The 14,538-nt window shown below is 38.7% G+C and overlaps 1 protein-coding gene across 5 annotated transcripts in view; it reads left to right on the forward strand.

The window, feature by feature from the left end:
- Positions 1-14,538, forward strand: part of KIF16B (kinesin family member 16B) — a 133,394-nt gene that overhangs the window by 98,507 nt on the left and 20,349 nt on the right. Inside the window, exon 26 of one of the 5 annotated variants that reach the window (XM_021290999.2) lies at positions 8,648-8,819. The exons of the other annotated variants lie outside the window; for them this stretch is intronic. Within the exon in view, the coding sequence (XP_021146674.2) occupies positions 8,648-8,791 (144 nt within the window). The 3' untranslated portion in view covers positions 8,792-8,819. Of the gene's footprint in view, positions 1-8,647; positions 8,820-14,538 lie in introns of those variants that run through there. 5 annotated transcript variants of the gene reach the window in all.

Here is a 14,538-nt window from a genome sequence, read left to right on the forward strand (position 1 = left end):
AAGGTAAAAATGAGTTTTGCATGGAGAATTGAAAAGTGCTATTTCCACATATGCTTTTAAAAATATTACTTCTGAATGAACATCAGTATCATATTTTCGATTCGAATGAATTGCCATTTCCTCTTGGATGTTAAACTTAGTCTGTCGACAGTAATATCCTAATTGCATCTTAGTCTTGAAAAAGCAGCTCGGCAGTCATCCAGCTGAAACAGAAAAGGGCTACCTGAATCCTTCTGCAGACTGATCTTCCCCGTTTGTGAAAATGTGTTTGCATAGACTTTTCCAGAGTCTGTTATCAGTCCTGACAATACATCGAGGAACAGTTGAATCTGGCTTCTACAGTTATGTCAGAGGGAGAGCAACTTCTTTGTCGTATGTAGTAATCAGGGTTGGGAGGAATCTGATGTTCTTAAAGCCATTATTAAAATGTCCTGTGTGCTGCAGTATATTAATGTCACCTTTTAAATCAAGCCTCTGTGACTCACAGTACAAATTCAAGCCTTTTTGGTTTTACAGGAGGGAGTGGGGCTTTTTGTGGGCGTGGAAATATCCTTGAGTAAGCCTGTAGCTGCGGTGCTGGGTCTTTCTGACCCTGGGTGGTACACCAACACCCAGGTGTCTTCTCCAAAGTAACAGGCAACAGGATGAGAGGCAATGGCCTCAAGTTGCACTACAGGAGGTTTAGATTGGATATTGGGAACAATTTCTTCCCAGAAAGGGCTGTCGGGCATTGGAACAGGCTGCCCAGGACAGTGGTGGAGTCGCCATCCCTGGAGGGGTTGAACAGACACAGAGATGAGGTTCTCAGGGGCATGGGGTAGTGCCAGGGGTGGGTTAATGGTTGGACTCGATGATCTTGAGGGTCTTTTCCAACCAAAAGGATTCTATGAGCACAGGAGTGGTGTTATTAGGTCAAAATGAAGTCTAGCATCCAAGAGCATACAAAGTAGATAATATCCTAGCACAGAGCGAAGGTACATTGTTTTCTTCATCTTGGAGTCTTCCCAGATGAAATTATTTTGGTTGTAATTAATAGTTCATGATTAATATTTTTCCTGTGGATTTTATCTATGTTTTCTGTTCTCTATGCCACTCACTTTATAGGTAGCTTATACAGATCATTTTCTTTTTCTTTCTTTCTTTTTTTTTTTTTTTAATAACTTCTTTCTATGTTTGCGGTCATGCTCACAAGGTTAATACATTGTCTAGTTTAATGTGCCAGTTTGTTTCTGATTGACACGTCTGTGTTGCCATATGTCCATGTCTTAGTTAAACTTATTGAGATTCACATCTAGTACATTAATGGAATTATTTGTTTAACTATGCAGATGATTAAAGTTCGAATTTCCATATAGTAGTTTGTTTTATTATTATTAATATCAATACTAATGTTATCTGTTCCCTTCTCAACAATTTTTGGAAGTCAGGGCAAATACCACGTCTCACAAGTTTGCCATTATAACATTCCCTAAAATATTATACTATTTGGAGAAGCATAGTAATGTGTTTTGGCTTCTAATATACTTGAAGAAAATGTTTAGTCATGTTACTTTCTAAAACAATAGATTTATAGTGTTAGTAGTATCTTCTTCCAGCCTTTATTGAGCCTTCACTTTGCAATAACCTTCAATAAATTATCAGTGAGGTTCAAGTATGTGTATCTTTGATAAATACAAAGCACAGTGAAGTTCAGGAGAAGCAAGATAAATATTTGGCCGTGCCATCTCCTGCTTTTCGATAGTTACTATCACTCGAGTGCCGGCTTTGGAAACCCTTGCAGCACTGATACCGTGTTCTTTATTGGACATAGTACAGCTGTTGCGTCCGTTCCTGCTTTGAGACTTAGGGCACTAGAAGGAAAAGGCACGTATGGGGACAGATGAAACCCGACTGACACACAGTTTGTTTCTTCCGCTGATCAGCACTTCTACAAACTACTGTGTCCTTGTTTACAAGAGGGGAAGAGCACATTGTGATGGGTGAAACGTGTAATGTTGTGCGCTGTAGTGAAGATTTCATTATCAATGTTGCATATGTGAATGATCGATGGCTTCCCATATTTTTACCTTTATTTAAAATAGCCTTTATGTATGGTAATTTTGGATTAATTTTGCAATGTAAGTAGGAGTTCAGTTTGTTTGGTAAATTGAAAATAATCTGTCTGCTTCTGCTCATCTGTCATTGACCTAATTTGGGCTTCACCATGACACTAAAATGCATTTTAATACCAAACTTTGCAAAGTTGTGTCATTAGTTACTGTATATTATTCCAGAGAAACTTGATCCTTAAAAGCAATGTTATCAGAATCCATCAGGGTTGAATTTTATTTTGCATAGTTCACCTTCCAACTCTAAATTAATATTTATAATGAACAGCGAAAATACTGTGGACGTGTTTAATGTATGAGTGTCCTGCTTTTAGAAGTGAACTTTACAGCTCATTAATTGCTCAGCTCAGAGTTACTACATCAGTATTTTAATAATTTGCTGATCTTGCATTTCGTGTTGCTGCCACTGAATTCCCAAAGGAATGTATTGGCAAACTGATTTATTAGGAAGGATTTTTTGGTGTTTTTTTTCTTTTCTTTTAAATAGTATCTCTTTCGGAAGCAGAAATGTCTTCCAGTCTTATAATATGCCATATATTTTATATACCTGCATATTTCTTCTAATGTAATTAAGTGGTTGCTGACAACTGGGTATCTAATTGAAATATGTCACATGCAAATTTTGAAAGACTGAAGAAGCTGCAGCAAGGTGAGATTGTGCCAGAGGCAGATGACTACCAGCATTTTAACAGTGCCTAATTTTTTTACGTCTGCATGATTGTCATTTGCTCAGCTTTAGCTTTCTTATGCTGCTAGATTGTTAATGACTTTCTTATTATTTCTGGAATTTTAATTAAGACCATACTTGGCTTTTAGTTGCAGTAGTCTCTGTAATGAATGTACTTTTTAATTGTCATTGTCAGAAGCAGGAGCAAATGGGCTCTTTAATAGAGAAATGAGAACTTTCAGAGTAAGATCCTCCTTTGTTAACTTTTCCTTCATCTTCTCATACCAGTTCATGGTTTCGACATATTACTGGGGTGCTGCTTGCTGCAGAAAACCTTCCCTTCCTTATCCTTGTTTTGCTGTGAGGGAAAACTCACTCTCCCATCCCTGTTAGTTCAGCAAGTTCAAGTGATGCGCTGTTGTGATGGCCAGTGCTTTCCTCTTCCTACCACTTTCTTCCCTCTTTCAAAGGAGAGAAGAGGAACAGTTGTCTGTTTGTTTTCCCTACCCGAATCCAAAGCTTATGAAGTCACTCATCCTAAATTCCTATTTGCATCCAGGTTTATAGGCCAAGGTTAGTGGGCCTTTCACTGTAGACTCTGCTTATGGACTTGCCTGTGAATCTTCTTGAAACTTCTGTGTCCATAAAAATGTCTACATGGTGTTAAGGGGAGCACCAACTATTGAGGCATTTTTATTACTAATAGTGATTCTCAACTTAAAATATTAGCAAATCCATAGAGAACTGCCAAAGAGAAGCTAAAAGGTATGCTTGCATTTATAGATTCATTCATTGAGTTAAGGACATATGCCTATAGGTAAGATTGCTACAGGAGTGCTGAAGCTATCACCTTCTAGCTTATTTAAGAGAATGTATTAATTTGTGTATTTGTATTTAATATGTGGATTCTGTATGTAAGTGTATATTGGTATCTTTCACAGTCTAAAGCACAAAAGGACTGTTTATAATTATTAAGGAATTTTAGGTTGTATTTGAGCCAGCTTCCCCTTCTGCTGGTCTGGCTTTTGTTGTCTTACATGACTGAATGGATGCATAACACCCATATCAGAAACATCTATGTAAACTTATACCTTCAAGCCAAAGTTCCCAGGTGATCTATCCCCATCTGCTATTTCCCGGGGAAATGAGTGTGCAGGATATATTGCAGTAGCAGATCAATATCATGAGTCTCTGAGGTTGGGATTAGAGACTGTTGCTTGGATGATGGGGTTTTTCAGGCACTTTAAGTATAGTATATTTTTTAATGTAGTATTCTGGAGGAAGGGCTTTCATTGGTAGTGTCAATGAGAGTTACATACTGCTTCTTTTTATTTCTGAAGATAATATCCTCTGCTTATCAGAAATCTCTGACAGAATATTATTCTGTTTGAATAATATTGAGGCTTGAACTCGAGGCTTTTGTCAATGGGAGGAGTTAGCAGGCTGATCTTTGCCTTGCATACCTGTGAGAATTGCATGAAACTCAAAGAGCAGAAGATGTTTCTCTAGTTTTTCAAAAATAGTATGTGAATGTTTTTAAAAACATATTGCATTCAAAATGTTTCTTGCAAGCTTATTTTTAAAATATTTTTTAATAGTTCCGATTTTTCAAAACTCAAAGTAGCTTGTTCATTTTTTTACTGGAAGTGTTTTTTATCTCAGGGAAGAGATATAAGAAATATGTTATATCTCAGTGAAGCCATTTCCCATTTCATCCAGCCATAACCTCCCAACTTTATGTACACGTTTGCTATTAAAATATAATAGGCACCAGTTTTGTAGTCCTTTCTTAAGTTCTTTTTAAACTCTTTTATAGACCCGCTTATTTAGGACTAATTCTGCCCTGTTGATGAATGAAGAGGCATGAGCTGTTCGTTTAATCACCACTGACTGATCTTGCTGTCCTTTCCTTTTGCCTCCCTCCTCTTCTTTTGGGTGACTGCCAGGGAGGAATCTCCATTCTCTTTTTCAGTGGTCCATACATCTGGTGCTCCTGATAAGTTATATGTAGAAGAAATCTGCAGTGTGACATGTTGGCAGAGATAATGGTGAGGGGATGGATTTGAGATGAAGCCATTAATTTTAGGAGAGCATCCTTGGGTTCTGGAAGAGATTTTGTCCAGGATCACTGACAGAGAAATGCAACTTTTTAACTAACATTTAAGACACAGTTGGTGGGAGTTTGGGGATTTTTATTCTGCCCACTCCCTTCCTCCCTCCCCCCCCAGTAGCCTCAAGGGTAATTAGGCAACTTCTCTCTGTTTATGTAATTATTACTTCCTTAGCATAGATTCAGAGGTCTCCCTCGAAAGGAAGAACACAGAGAAATTAAACCAGGAGCAGAGCAGCCAGGCAGCAGACTTGTGCAGAGCACTTAGGGCAGAGTTCTGGCTGAGGTCTTGGCTATCTGGCCAATTCTGATTTTTAACTGTGCAGCTGTAGTGTCTCATCAAATGTAAAATTTGTGTTAATCTCCTGGGATGACCTGGAAAGGGAAAAAGAGGAGGAAGCAATACCCTGGAGGCACTTGGCTTGCACGACTGGCGAGCTGGTTGCCACATAACCAGTGAGCTCCTGGGGCTTGGGAGCTGCTTTGGCAGCAGGAGAAAGCTTGGTGCATCAGAGCTGGCCAGCCTGAATCTCTGCTGTTTTACCTTTTTCTTTTTGCCTCATTTATTGGTGTCAGTAACTGGATATTTAATTAATATAGAAGATCTAGGGAGTATGCTCATATTGAATGCCAAATTCTGGACATTTGGATGCTTCTAGTGTTGTAGGTAGTGTAAAGCACTGTAGCTGTACATAACTGTAACTAAAAACTTCTAAGATTATATTTTATATTAGTTTGTTCTGAAACATTCAATGTTTATGCTGAAGCATTGATCCTGCAGTGACTAAAGTCCCAGTTCCTTCACAAGTTCAATGATTATTGAGATTGATGTATAGAAACCAAATTGACCAAGAAACTATTTAAAAGCAAGGGTTACATGTGCTAGAGACAACAGGATATAGCACATAGTATTGAACATGATGGTACGTATCTTGCTACAAATGTTTTCTCATTATTTCAGAAAGTCTAGTTTTGCCTGTGTATGGATTCTTAATTCGGATTTTTTCAGCCTCTAGGAGCTCCATAACCCTTACTGCACATAGTGTATGACAATATTTTAAGATTTATTTCTGTATGTGTAAATTTGATCCAGTGAAGAAATGAGCTTGTTGATGTGTTCTGCTTGGATTGGAAGGATGTTTCTGGATATTAACTACCAAACTTGGATATACGTGTGTATTTTAATAATCAAGAATATGCACTGTCGATTTGCTTTTATACAATGGAAAAACATAATAGAAGAGTAACAAATTTAACATGGCAACCTAAGGACAAACACCAAGCGTGCATGAAAAGTCTAAAAGCTTTTTTGCAAGAAACTCTGTGTTTGAGCATAGATTAGAATGCAAATTATTTACAACATTGATGTGCTTGTAAATATCAAGTGCCATGATGTGTATTAAAATAATACCTCTAGCAGAATTGCAAGTATATAGAAAAGCATTTAGAAAATGGTTTTTGAAATGTAAAACCAAAACTAATAGTAAACCTTAATTTTTACTTTCTAGCCTGGAACTTCATTAGCTTTAGTAATATATCTTTCTATAAATATTGAAAGAAAAACAAAGTAGTAAATTTTAGAATCCATATCTGTGTGTAAACCTTATAATACCATTATACAAGCATATGATTATAGCCTTCACCTTCATTCAGTACCAATTACAGTAATTATGGTATAGATAATTTTAGATTTTTAACATTCATATTCTTGTCACCTATAACAGCCAAGAAGTACATACACAGGAAGCATATTTTGTCATATACACGCTTCCAGCTCCCATTCCTAATTATAGTATGTTCAGAGCATTCTGAAAGCCTGCAGGTTTATATATGTAGTACTTCCAGATCAGCTTTAGTTTGCCACCAGCTACAGAAGCGATTTAAGAGGTAGATCCCTAAATGCTTTCTCTTGCCTTCCTTTCGGCAGCACAAGACGTTTGGCTGCTGCTCTTTTTAAAAGAAACTTCAGGACTTTGCTCAGTACATCAGTCTACAGATATCTATGAACAGGAGAATTTGTTCCCATAAGTGAAGTGTGAAAAACATTGCTGCTAACCGTATCGTGTAGTTCAGTGCAAGTTCGATTACAGGGAAGTGTATTTATTCCGCGTGGTCCCTCTGAATTCATAGCTGCTAACCAGGACTGTATCCTGAGATACAGCAACCAACCACCCCCCGGTGTATTTGCTTCCAGCATAATATGCAATTCCCAATGTACTTCTAGTGGGAAAATAAATTCAATGTGTGAATTTCTCGTTGTAGAGCTGAATCTGAATGTGTAAGAGCCTTGTGAGAGCCTGGCTTTGGGACTAATTTGTGATTATTGGGGTTTTGTGTGCTAGATTTGTACAGCAAAGTTTTCTTGGCTTGGTACAGGCAATCCTGCAGAAATAGTTTCTCTCCTTCCCGTCCTCTCTCCTGTGTTTTGGTCAATGATGAGACTGGTTTTTTGTGTATGGTTGTTTTTTGTCTGTCCTGAGCAGATAATGAAACCTGTGAGTTTCCAAATAGTTCTCTGTGAAAAAACCATTAGCTTTATAGGTCTTATGATAAATTCAGCACAAGATACAATTAAACTGCAGGCAGACATCAAATGCCATGTTTCACTGATTGTGCTGTGCAAAAGTCTTTTACATTAGTTATGTAGAAATTGAAAAAAAAAAAAAAAAAAACAACAAAAAAAAACATTTGGAGGGGGGTGAGTCCTTCATCTCATAATGCATGATCCATTGGACATAATAATTGCTTTGATTGTTTGATAATTTGATTTTCAAGGCTCTGCTCAATGATCTAGTGAATTGCATAGTATCATAATCATGTTTTTTTATCAGTAAAATAGTTTCAGATCATAGAATCATAGAATGGTTTGGGTTGGAAGGGACCTTAAAGCTCATCTAGTTCCAACCCCCCTGCCACGGGCAGGGGCACCTTCCACTGGACCAGGTTGCACAGAGCCCCGTCCAACCTGACCTTGAACACTCCCAGGAATGGGGCACCCACAGCTTCTCTGGGCAACCTGCTCCAGTGCCTCACCACTCTCAGGGTGAACAATTTCTTCCTTACATCTAATCTGCCCTTTTTTCAGTTTAAAGCTGTGACTACATGCCCTTGTAAAAAGTCCCTCTCAGCTTTCTGGTACGTCCCCTTTAGGCACAGGTACCCCCTTTAGATACTGCAGGGTTTGATTTACATATCTAGAGTAGCATAGTTTCCATTCTGATCGTACCTGAAGGCTCCTATGTGCTGTAACTCATTCTAAGGATGCTGTAAAAAATAATAATTCCATGTCATCCTGTAGCTTGCCCCGGCTTTCTTGGGTGACTAAAACTTGTGTAGGTGGAGCAGCATCACACGTATATGGACTCAATGATTTAGTGCTTGCTGAGGATGGAAATATAGCTTTCTAGAAATCATCTGACAAAACAGTAGATGTGAAATTACTGACATGTAATCCAAACCCAAATACTTGCAATAGTTAAACACATCCCTGTTTTCTCCCCGACGATTAATAATGATGGTGGCTTCAATATCATGTCATTTTAGTCAAGTGCGTCTTTGAGTTTTCCATCTGTATGTGGTATATACGTGGATCTTGCTTGCGAAGCATTTATTTTCAAGTGCTTGATCAAGAAATTCTGTTATACTTGGAAACGAATATCTACTCTCACCCATCACTGTGCATCCAGGGTCTCAAGAGCAATTCTAAATCTGATCGTAACAGTGATCTTTCTGGTCCCCATAATTGCTTTTTCTGTCCTGCAGATTCAAAATCCTTTGCCAAGGAAGCTCCTGAAAATGTATCTTTTAAAGGTATTACATTTAATTAGTTATCTGTCATTTTCAACTTTACCTAATGACAACAATAGTGGGAGGAAAATCCTGAATTTGTATGAGGTTTACAGCTAGTTTTTAGTCTTGTGATAAAGCAGCTAGTTCTATAATGTCTGTAAGACTAGACATAAGTGAAAGTTTATGTATGACCTACGTGTCTATCACTCAGTCTTACTGCTGGAGGGGGCACTAATTAGTTCCTTTTAGGCTTCCCATTTGTGTACTTGCACTGCGCTTTCTCGGGTTGTATCATTTGAAGTGAGGCAGAAGGCTAGCTGGCTTCTCCTTCTAATCAGTCCAGTTTGTTGTGAGAGCTGCAGCTTTATATCTGTAACAAATCAAACTCAGAGGCACATTGCGTGTTTGTTTGCAGGTGTGTTTCTCTGTGACAGCTGTTCGTTGAGACCCTGAGATCTGCCATTAATTTTGAGTAGTCAGAAAGGCATCCATCTAGTCAGCAGTAGAAATTATCGCCACTCTTTGGGTTTTCATTATTAGCATTTCTCAAAGGCAAGGGTGACTGAAATTTATGGCATCAGTTGGCCGCACGAGATGAGGATGTTTCATAAGTGCTGCCAGCTGTCACTGCAATGAGCTCGTACGCAACAAGCAAATCTTTTTTGGAAGAGCTGTTAAAACTGCTATGGTGAGTTCTCCTCTCTGAACGTATTTCTGTTGCTGAAGTCAAATGGGATTGGGACTTCTCGGTGTGCAGTTGAAGTGGCCTCATAGTCACCATGGCATTGCCACAGTGAAGATGGTGTCTGCCGTGCAGCAGGGACAGTTCCTTAACCTTGCTAGAAATCCCAGTGGGAAGATAATGAATCAAATCCCTAATAATTTTTGAAAGGAAAATAAACTTTGCAGAGAGTACCAGAAAATTCCTTTTTTACCTTCTCTTTGAGAAGTGGGATTTGAGCCATGCACAGATGAAGATTGGTGAATCTGTTGAGCTTTGAAGACGTGGCCTTGCAAACCCATCGGTAGTTTCCATTTCTTTAAAGAAATAATCGAGCACCATGACCTGAGATTACATGACAAAAACTTAATGTTTAGTTTGCAAAATCATGAGCTGAAATCGTAGAGAATATGTGTTAAACTTGCCCATAGACTCTGTAGGTCAGCACATGCCCTTGTCTTAGACCACTGTCTGCCATGCGGTACTGGTATTTTTCCCCCAGAGACCTATATTTTAGGGCAAGGGATAGATTAATAGGGGAGCAAAATCCATAGTATGTTACAATTTTTTTCATGCTTATTCTATGGAGAGTATTTAATGATGTTTTATTTCGGTTTTGACTGGTTTACAGGTGAGATAATGATATCCTTTGGGTTGGTGTATGCTGCTCCTCCACCATCTTATTCTGCCTTTCTGCAGCCAGAATATATTAATATATTTCCCTTGGCATTTGAGCCAATTTTTGTCCCTCTTTTCTTAGTTGATAATCCTGAGCTATGCAGATAGTAGTTCACATTTAGAAAGATGCCCTGGCTGTATTAGTTGCCAGTTTTCATAAGAGAGATTAAAAGCCCGAAGCTGCATGATTTTATAGAACTATGAAAGGTTTACATGAACTTTGATACATCCTCTTGCTCATTTTTATAGTTATTCTGTATTTAAATGCTATCGTGCTACTTGTAATGAACAAAACAATGAAGTAATTTGTCAAATATTATATTGACCATCGTTTATAGCTCTTTTTCAGTATGTTATTATTCTGACTAGTCTAGAAATTGCTTTAAGGAAAAGAAAAACACCCCTGTAATGCAAGGTAACTTCTTTGGCTGCAGTTAATTCATTTTCTCAACAGCAGGAGGCAGACTAAATGGAGTTAAAATAATGTGATGAGCCGTGGCCTCCACATCTCACCATAGCTCCAAAAATGCATATTGAGCAGGTCAGCCTGCTTGTTTAAGGAGAAACTTGGATGTGAGAACTGCCAAACCTTGTTGATAATTACAGATCATGTTTGATAGGCAGGTGGGCAGAACTGAAAGACAGTGAGGCACACTTAGTGAAATATAAAAGAGGAATCTTTGGTGTCCAGTTCTACTTGGTAATTTTGCATCATCAGAGTGAGTTTTCAGAGAGGTTCACAGGAGGTGAATGTCTTTTTTGTATTCTTAGCCCTCTTCAGTGACAGATGAAGTTGAAATGTTCTTTGGAGATGCAGTTGGGCCTGTCTTTGAGGAAGGTAACTGGCAAGCATGCCGCGAAGATCTTAGAAGTTTAAAGAGAGTTTCGCAGAATTAGAGACAGCAGAGCTGTAAGAACTTGTGCATCCTGAGGAGATGCTCATGTATTGGTGAATCCAGAGAAGATGATCTGTGGGGGTTAGTCACAGTGTCCAGACTTTGAGGGGCCTCAGAACAGAACTGCATCTGCTTACAGGAGGAGATGTTAAGTGCTTGTGCTTCTTGGCATGTCTTAGTGCCAGTATCACAGGGAAATGGTGCAGAGGAGGTACCTATTTATAAATGGGTAACGCTTCAGAGACATAAGTAGGAAAAAGGCAAGGAATTGTCGCCAGTTTGAGTACAGCGGGGAAGTTACAGAATTGCGTGCTGGGCAGGTTAAGCCCGACAGGGTCTCCAGGATGCTCTGGCCAAAATGGGGTGTGTTCTGGAGGGCAGAGAAGAGACCTGGCTCACCAGGCTGCCTGCACTAGGCCAGGCGAAACACAACCTGCAAACCTGGAGTTGCTGCTGCCAGCCAGAAATGCAAAGGTTGAAGCAGTTCTGTGGGCAGGCGAATCTTTAGCACAGAGCAAAAAGGATGGAGAGCAGGGAGAAAAGAGTGTTCTCATGTATAAGGGGAAAAACAGTTTCCTCTTTGAGGAAAGGCTGCACTGTAAAGAAACGGGGAAACCAGGTTGTGGCATAAATTGTATTTGGGAGAGACCACACACAGACCAAAAAACCCCAAAATGGAACTCTACCACATCACTCTGCAATGTGGTCTTTCTTGTATTTGTCAGAAAGAGAATATTAGCTGACTGATTTAGCTAGGATTTTTCAAAGCAGACTCCCTCAAGGAACGAGTAAGATCCTAATTCCTTTGTCTCCTAATTCTTTGGTCTCCTTTGAGTGAGATGCAGCCTGTAGCAGTGAGGAGGGACAGCCCCAGAGGGCTGGAATCTGTCGCTGATGGAGGAGCTCCTCAGGTCCCAAACACCACAAAGACCTGGGGAGTTCTGTTTCCTGGTCATCTGAGTTTTCTTTGGTTTAGGAGATTAATTATTCCTATTTGTTTGTTATAATAAGTGGTGCCTTTTGTTGCTCTTTAAAAGCTCTTCGGTCTTCTCCGAGGAGTTTGCTACGTTAAGAAGTTTGACATGGGTCCACCTCAGAGTTTTGGCTGATCTGTAGTTACTCAGATATCTATCCTGACTCTGAAAATGTCAAATCCTTTTCTCCTTCTGGCACATAGTAGAGAGGATGGGGTGGAACAGGAACTTTGATATGGCAAATGGGTGATGGAGCAAGAAAAATAATTAGTTAGATCATAGAGGGTGGAAAAAAATATATCAATAAAGTAGAGGCAAGCTGGGAAGTGTGGGAGAACATGTTGGAAGACATGGAAAAGAATTTTGAGAGAGAATATTAGAAATGGAAGAAGAAAAGTAGGTGACAAGCTGGATATCCAGAAAATAATCCCCTGGATATTCCCTCTCCTGCATTAGGTGATAATGGAAAGTATTGTCTTTGATTTTCCTGTCCTCCAAGAGCATCACTTCCCTGCAGTATACGTATCAGTGAAGCACTGCAGGGCTTATATGATGGAGGACTATGTTGTTATTTTTCTAAAAGGAGAATAAGTTTAGAGTTTTATTCACTCCTATTTGGGAAAACATCATTTGAACTTTAAATAGTTTGAGCTATATCACCTGAAAATGTGACTTAGGTGGTTTTTAAGTTATTTTGCTGGTTTCTTTTTTAGTGGATAGTACATGCTCAGATTATCTTTGATCCATATTTGATTTTTTTTTCCTCAGGATGTATAAAGTTGCCTTTAATTTGTTCATTACGTGTTAACTCTTTTCCATTGCCTGAGGCTCTTTTATGAAATTGTTTAGAATAGGTGTGTCACAGTTTATTTCACACAAAATACTAGTAAAAATACAGCAGTTAAGCTTTCTTCTTCTTACCATGTTGTCACATCCCTGAATATTTAGTGCCGGTTCCTAGTTAAGATTCCAGCTTTTGTCCAATTTCTTTAGAGTCTTAGTACATCTTGAGAAGCTGAGGCTTAAGTTACTTTGTTTAAACTTTAAAACCTAAAAGTAGGACAGTTTTTTCTTTCATTACTCACTGCAAAATCAAGTCAGGTGCAGCCACAGTGGCTGCAAAACCAAGCCACATTCTTCTCTTTGATTTTTCTCATCTGTGACAGAGATTTCTGGTACAAAGGATCAAAAGTCAGGCGTGCTCTTTGAAAAATGAGAAAATTCAGAGTTGTAAAAGTAACAGGAGAGTTAAAGAAGACTGACTTTTAAATTTTATAGTTAGCATTTTCTTAATTTTCTTTTTTCCTCCTTTTCCCTCCATTTAAATATATCAAAACATTGAAGCACAAAGAGAATTTGGGATGAAAGATTAAAGATGACTCAGCCTCCATCAGTGTCTGCCCTGTTTTTCTTCTTAAAAAAATCTTTTACCACGTTGTAGGCACTAAAACGTAGATTTTACCCACCAGAAATAATGAGATCTTTCAAATCCTGTAGATTTTTGCTTGATGTTTGAAAATGGCCCTTTTTTTAATGTTTAGGGAGCCATAACACTTGGAGCAATTTCACACTTCAGAAGTGACAAGCCTACATGACTGTATTATGTGGTATTTTACTTTGGTCCACTATATATTGAAATATGATCTACAAAGTACTGTACAAGACTTTCTGTTAACATTACGTTCTGCTCTACTGTAAAACCCCTGAACTGAATTAAATCCAGCAGGTCCCTGGCTACCTTCAATTAATGTCAGTGAAGAGTCTCCAACTGAATATAATAGAAAATAAAGGGCACCCTTGAAATGCTGATGGCTTCATTTTGTAATGGTCCTAAAATGAGAATTCACCCTGTCCCAGGCAGAGCCTTTCGTGGTTTTGGAGCCTTCGTGTGCACTCTCTCGGCTTCCAGAAGGTCGTGATCCAAATTTACATGTCTTCTCAGGGCTCAGTAGTTGAAGATGTATGGTTTCACTTGAAAGGACTGTGCTTACATATAGATGTTGTTAGGTATATGCTGTTGCCCAAAGTGGGCAAATCTTAATGTCAGAGTTGTATATAAGATAAAATAGGTGACTAAAAAAAGGGTTGCTTACTGTTCTGCCGTCTACTCTTACCAGCGTTAACCACCTGCTGATAACCTTGTTAAAACCCATCTCCTGGCAGAAAAGTGAGACAAGTACAGGAATCCATTAAGCTGTTTAAAATTTGCTAGAATAATAATTGCTAGGGATGTAGCACTTTCCCCTTGAGGACTGGGCCAAGTACTGTCTAAACCAGATCATACTAATCTCACAAATACTATGTCATGGTAGGTAAGTGTTGCTTCTTACAGATGAAGTTACTGAGACAGACAAATAGCATGCCCCCAAGTAATACAAGACTCAGAAATGAAACACAGCCTTTATTTATTGTAAAGAAATTAGGGAATAAATTGCAAATGACTGTTTGCCTCTCCTTAAAACTGCTACTGCCTAGCAACGAGTGCCAGATAGGATAAACATCATTAACTGTAAAAAGTTTAATGTCTAAAAGACATTAGATGTGCTGATGTGCAGTCTTGAGGTGTGTCTCTACTGTTTTAAAACATTATCTGGC

The sequence above is a fragment of the Columba livia genome, chromosome 3 (genome assembly GCF_036013475.1).
Source record: "Columba livia isolate bColLiv1 breed racing homer chromosome 3, bColLiv1.pat.W.v2, whole genome shotgun sequence".
Taxonomy (NCBI): domain Eukaryota; kingdom Metazoa; phylum Chordata; class Aves; order Columbiformes; family Columbidae; genus Columba; species Columba livia.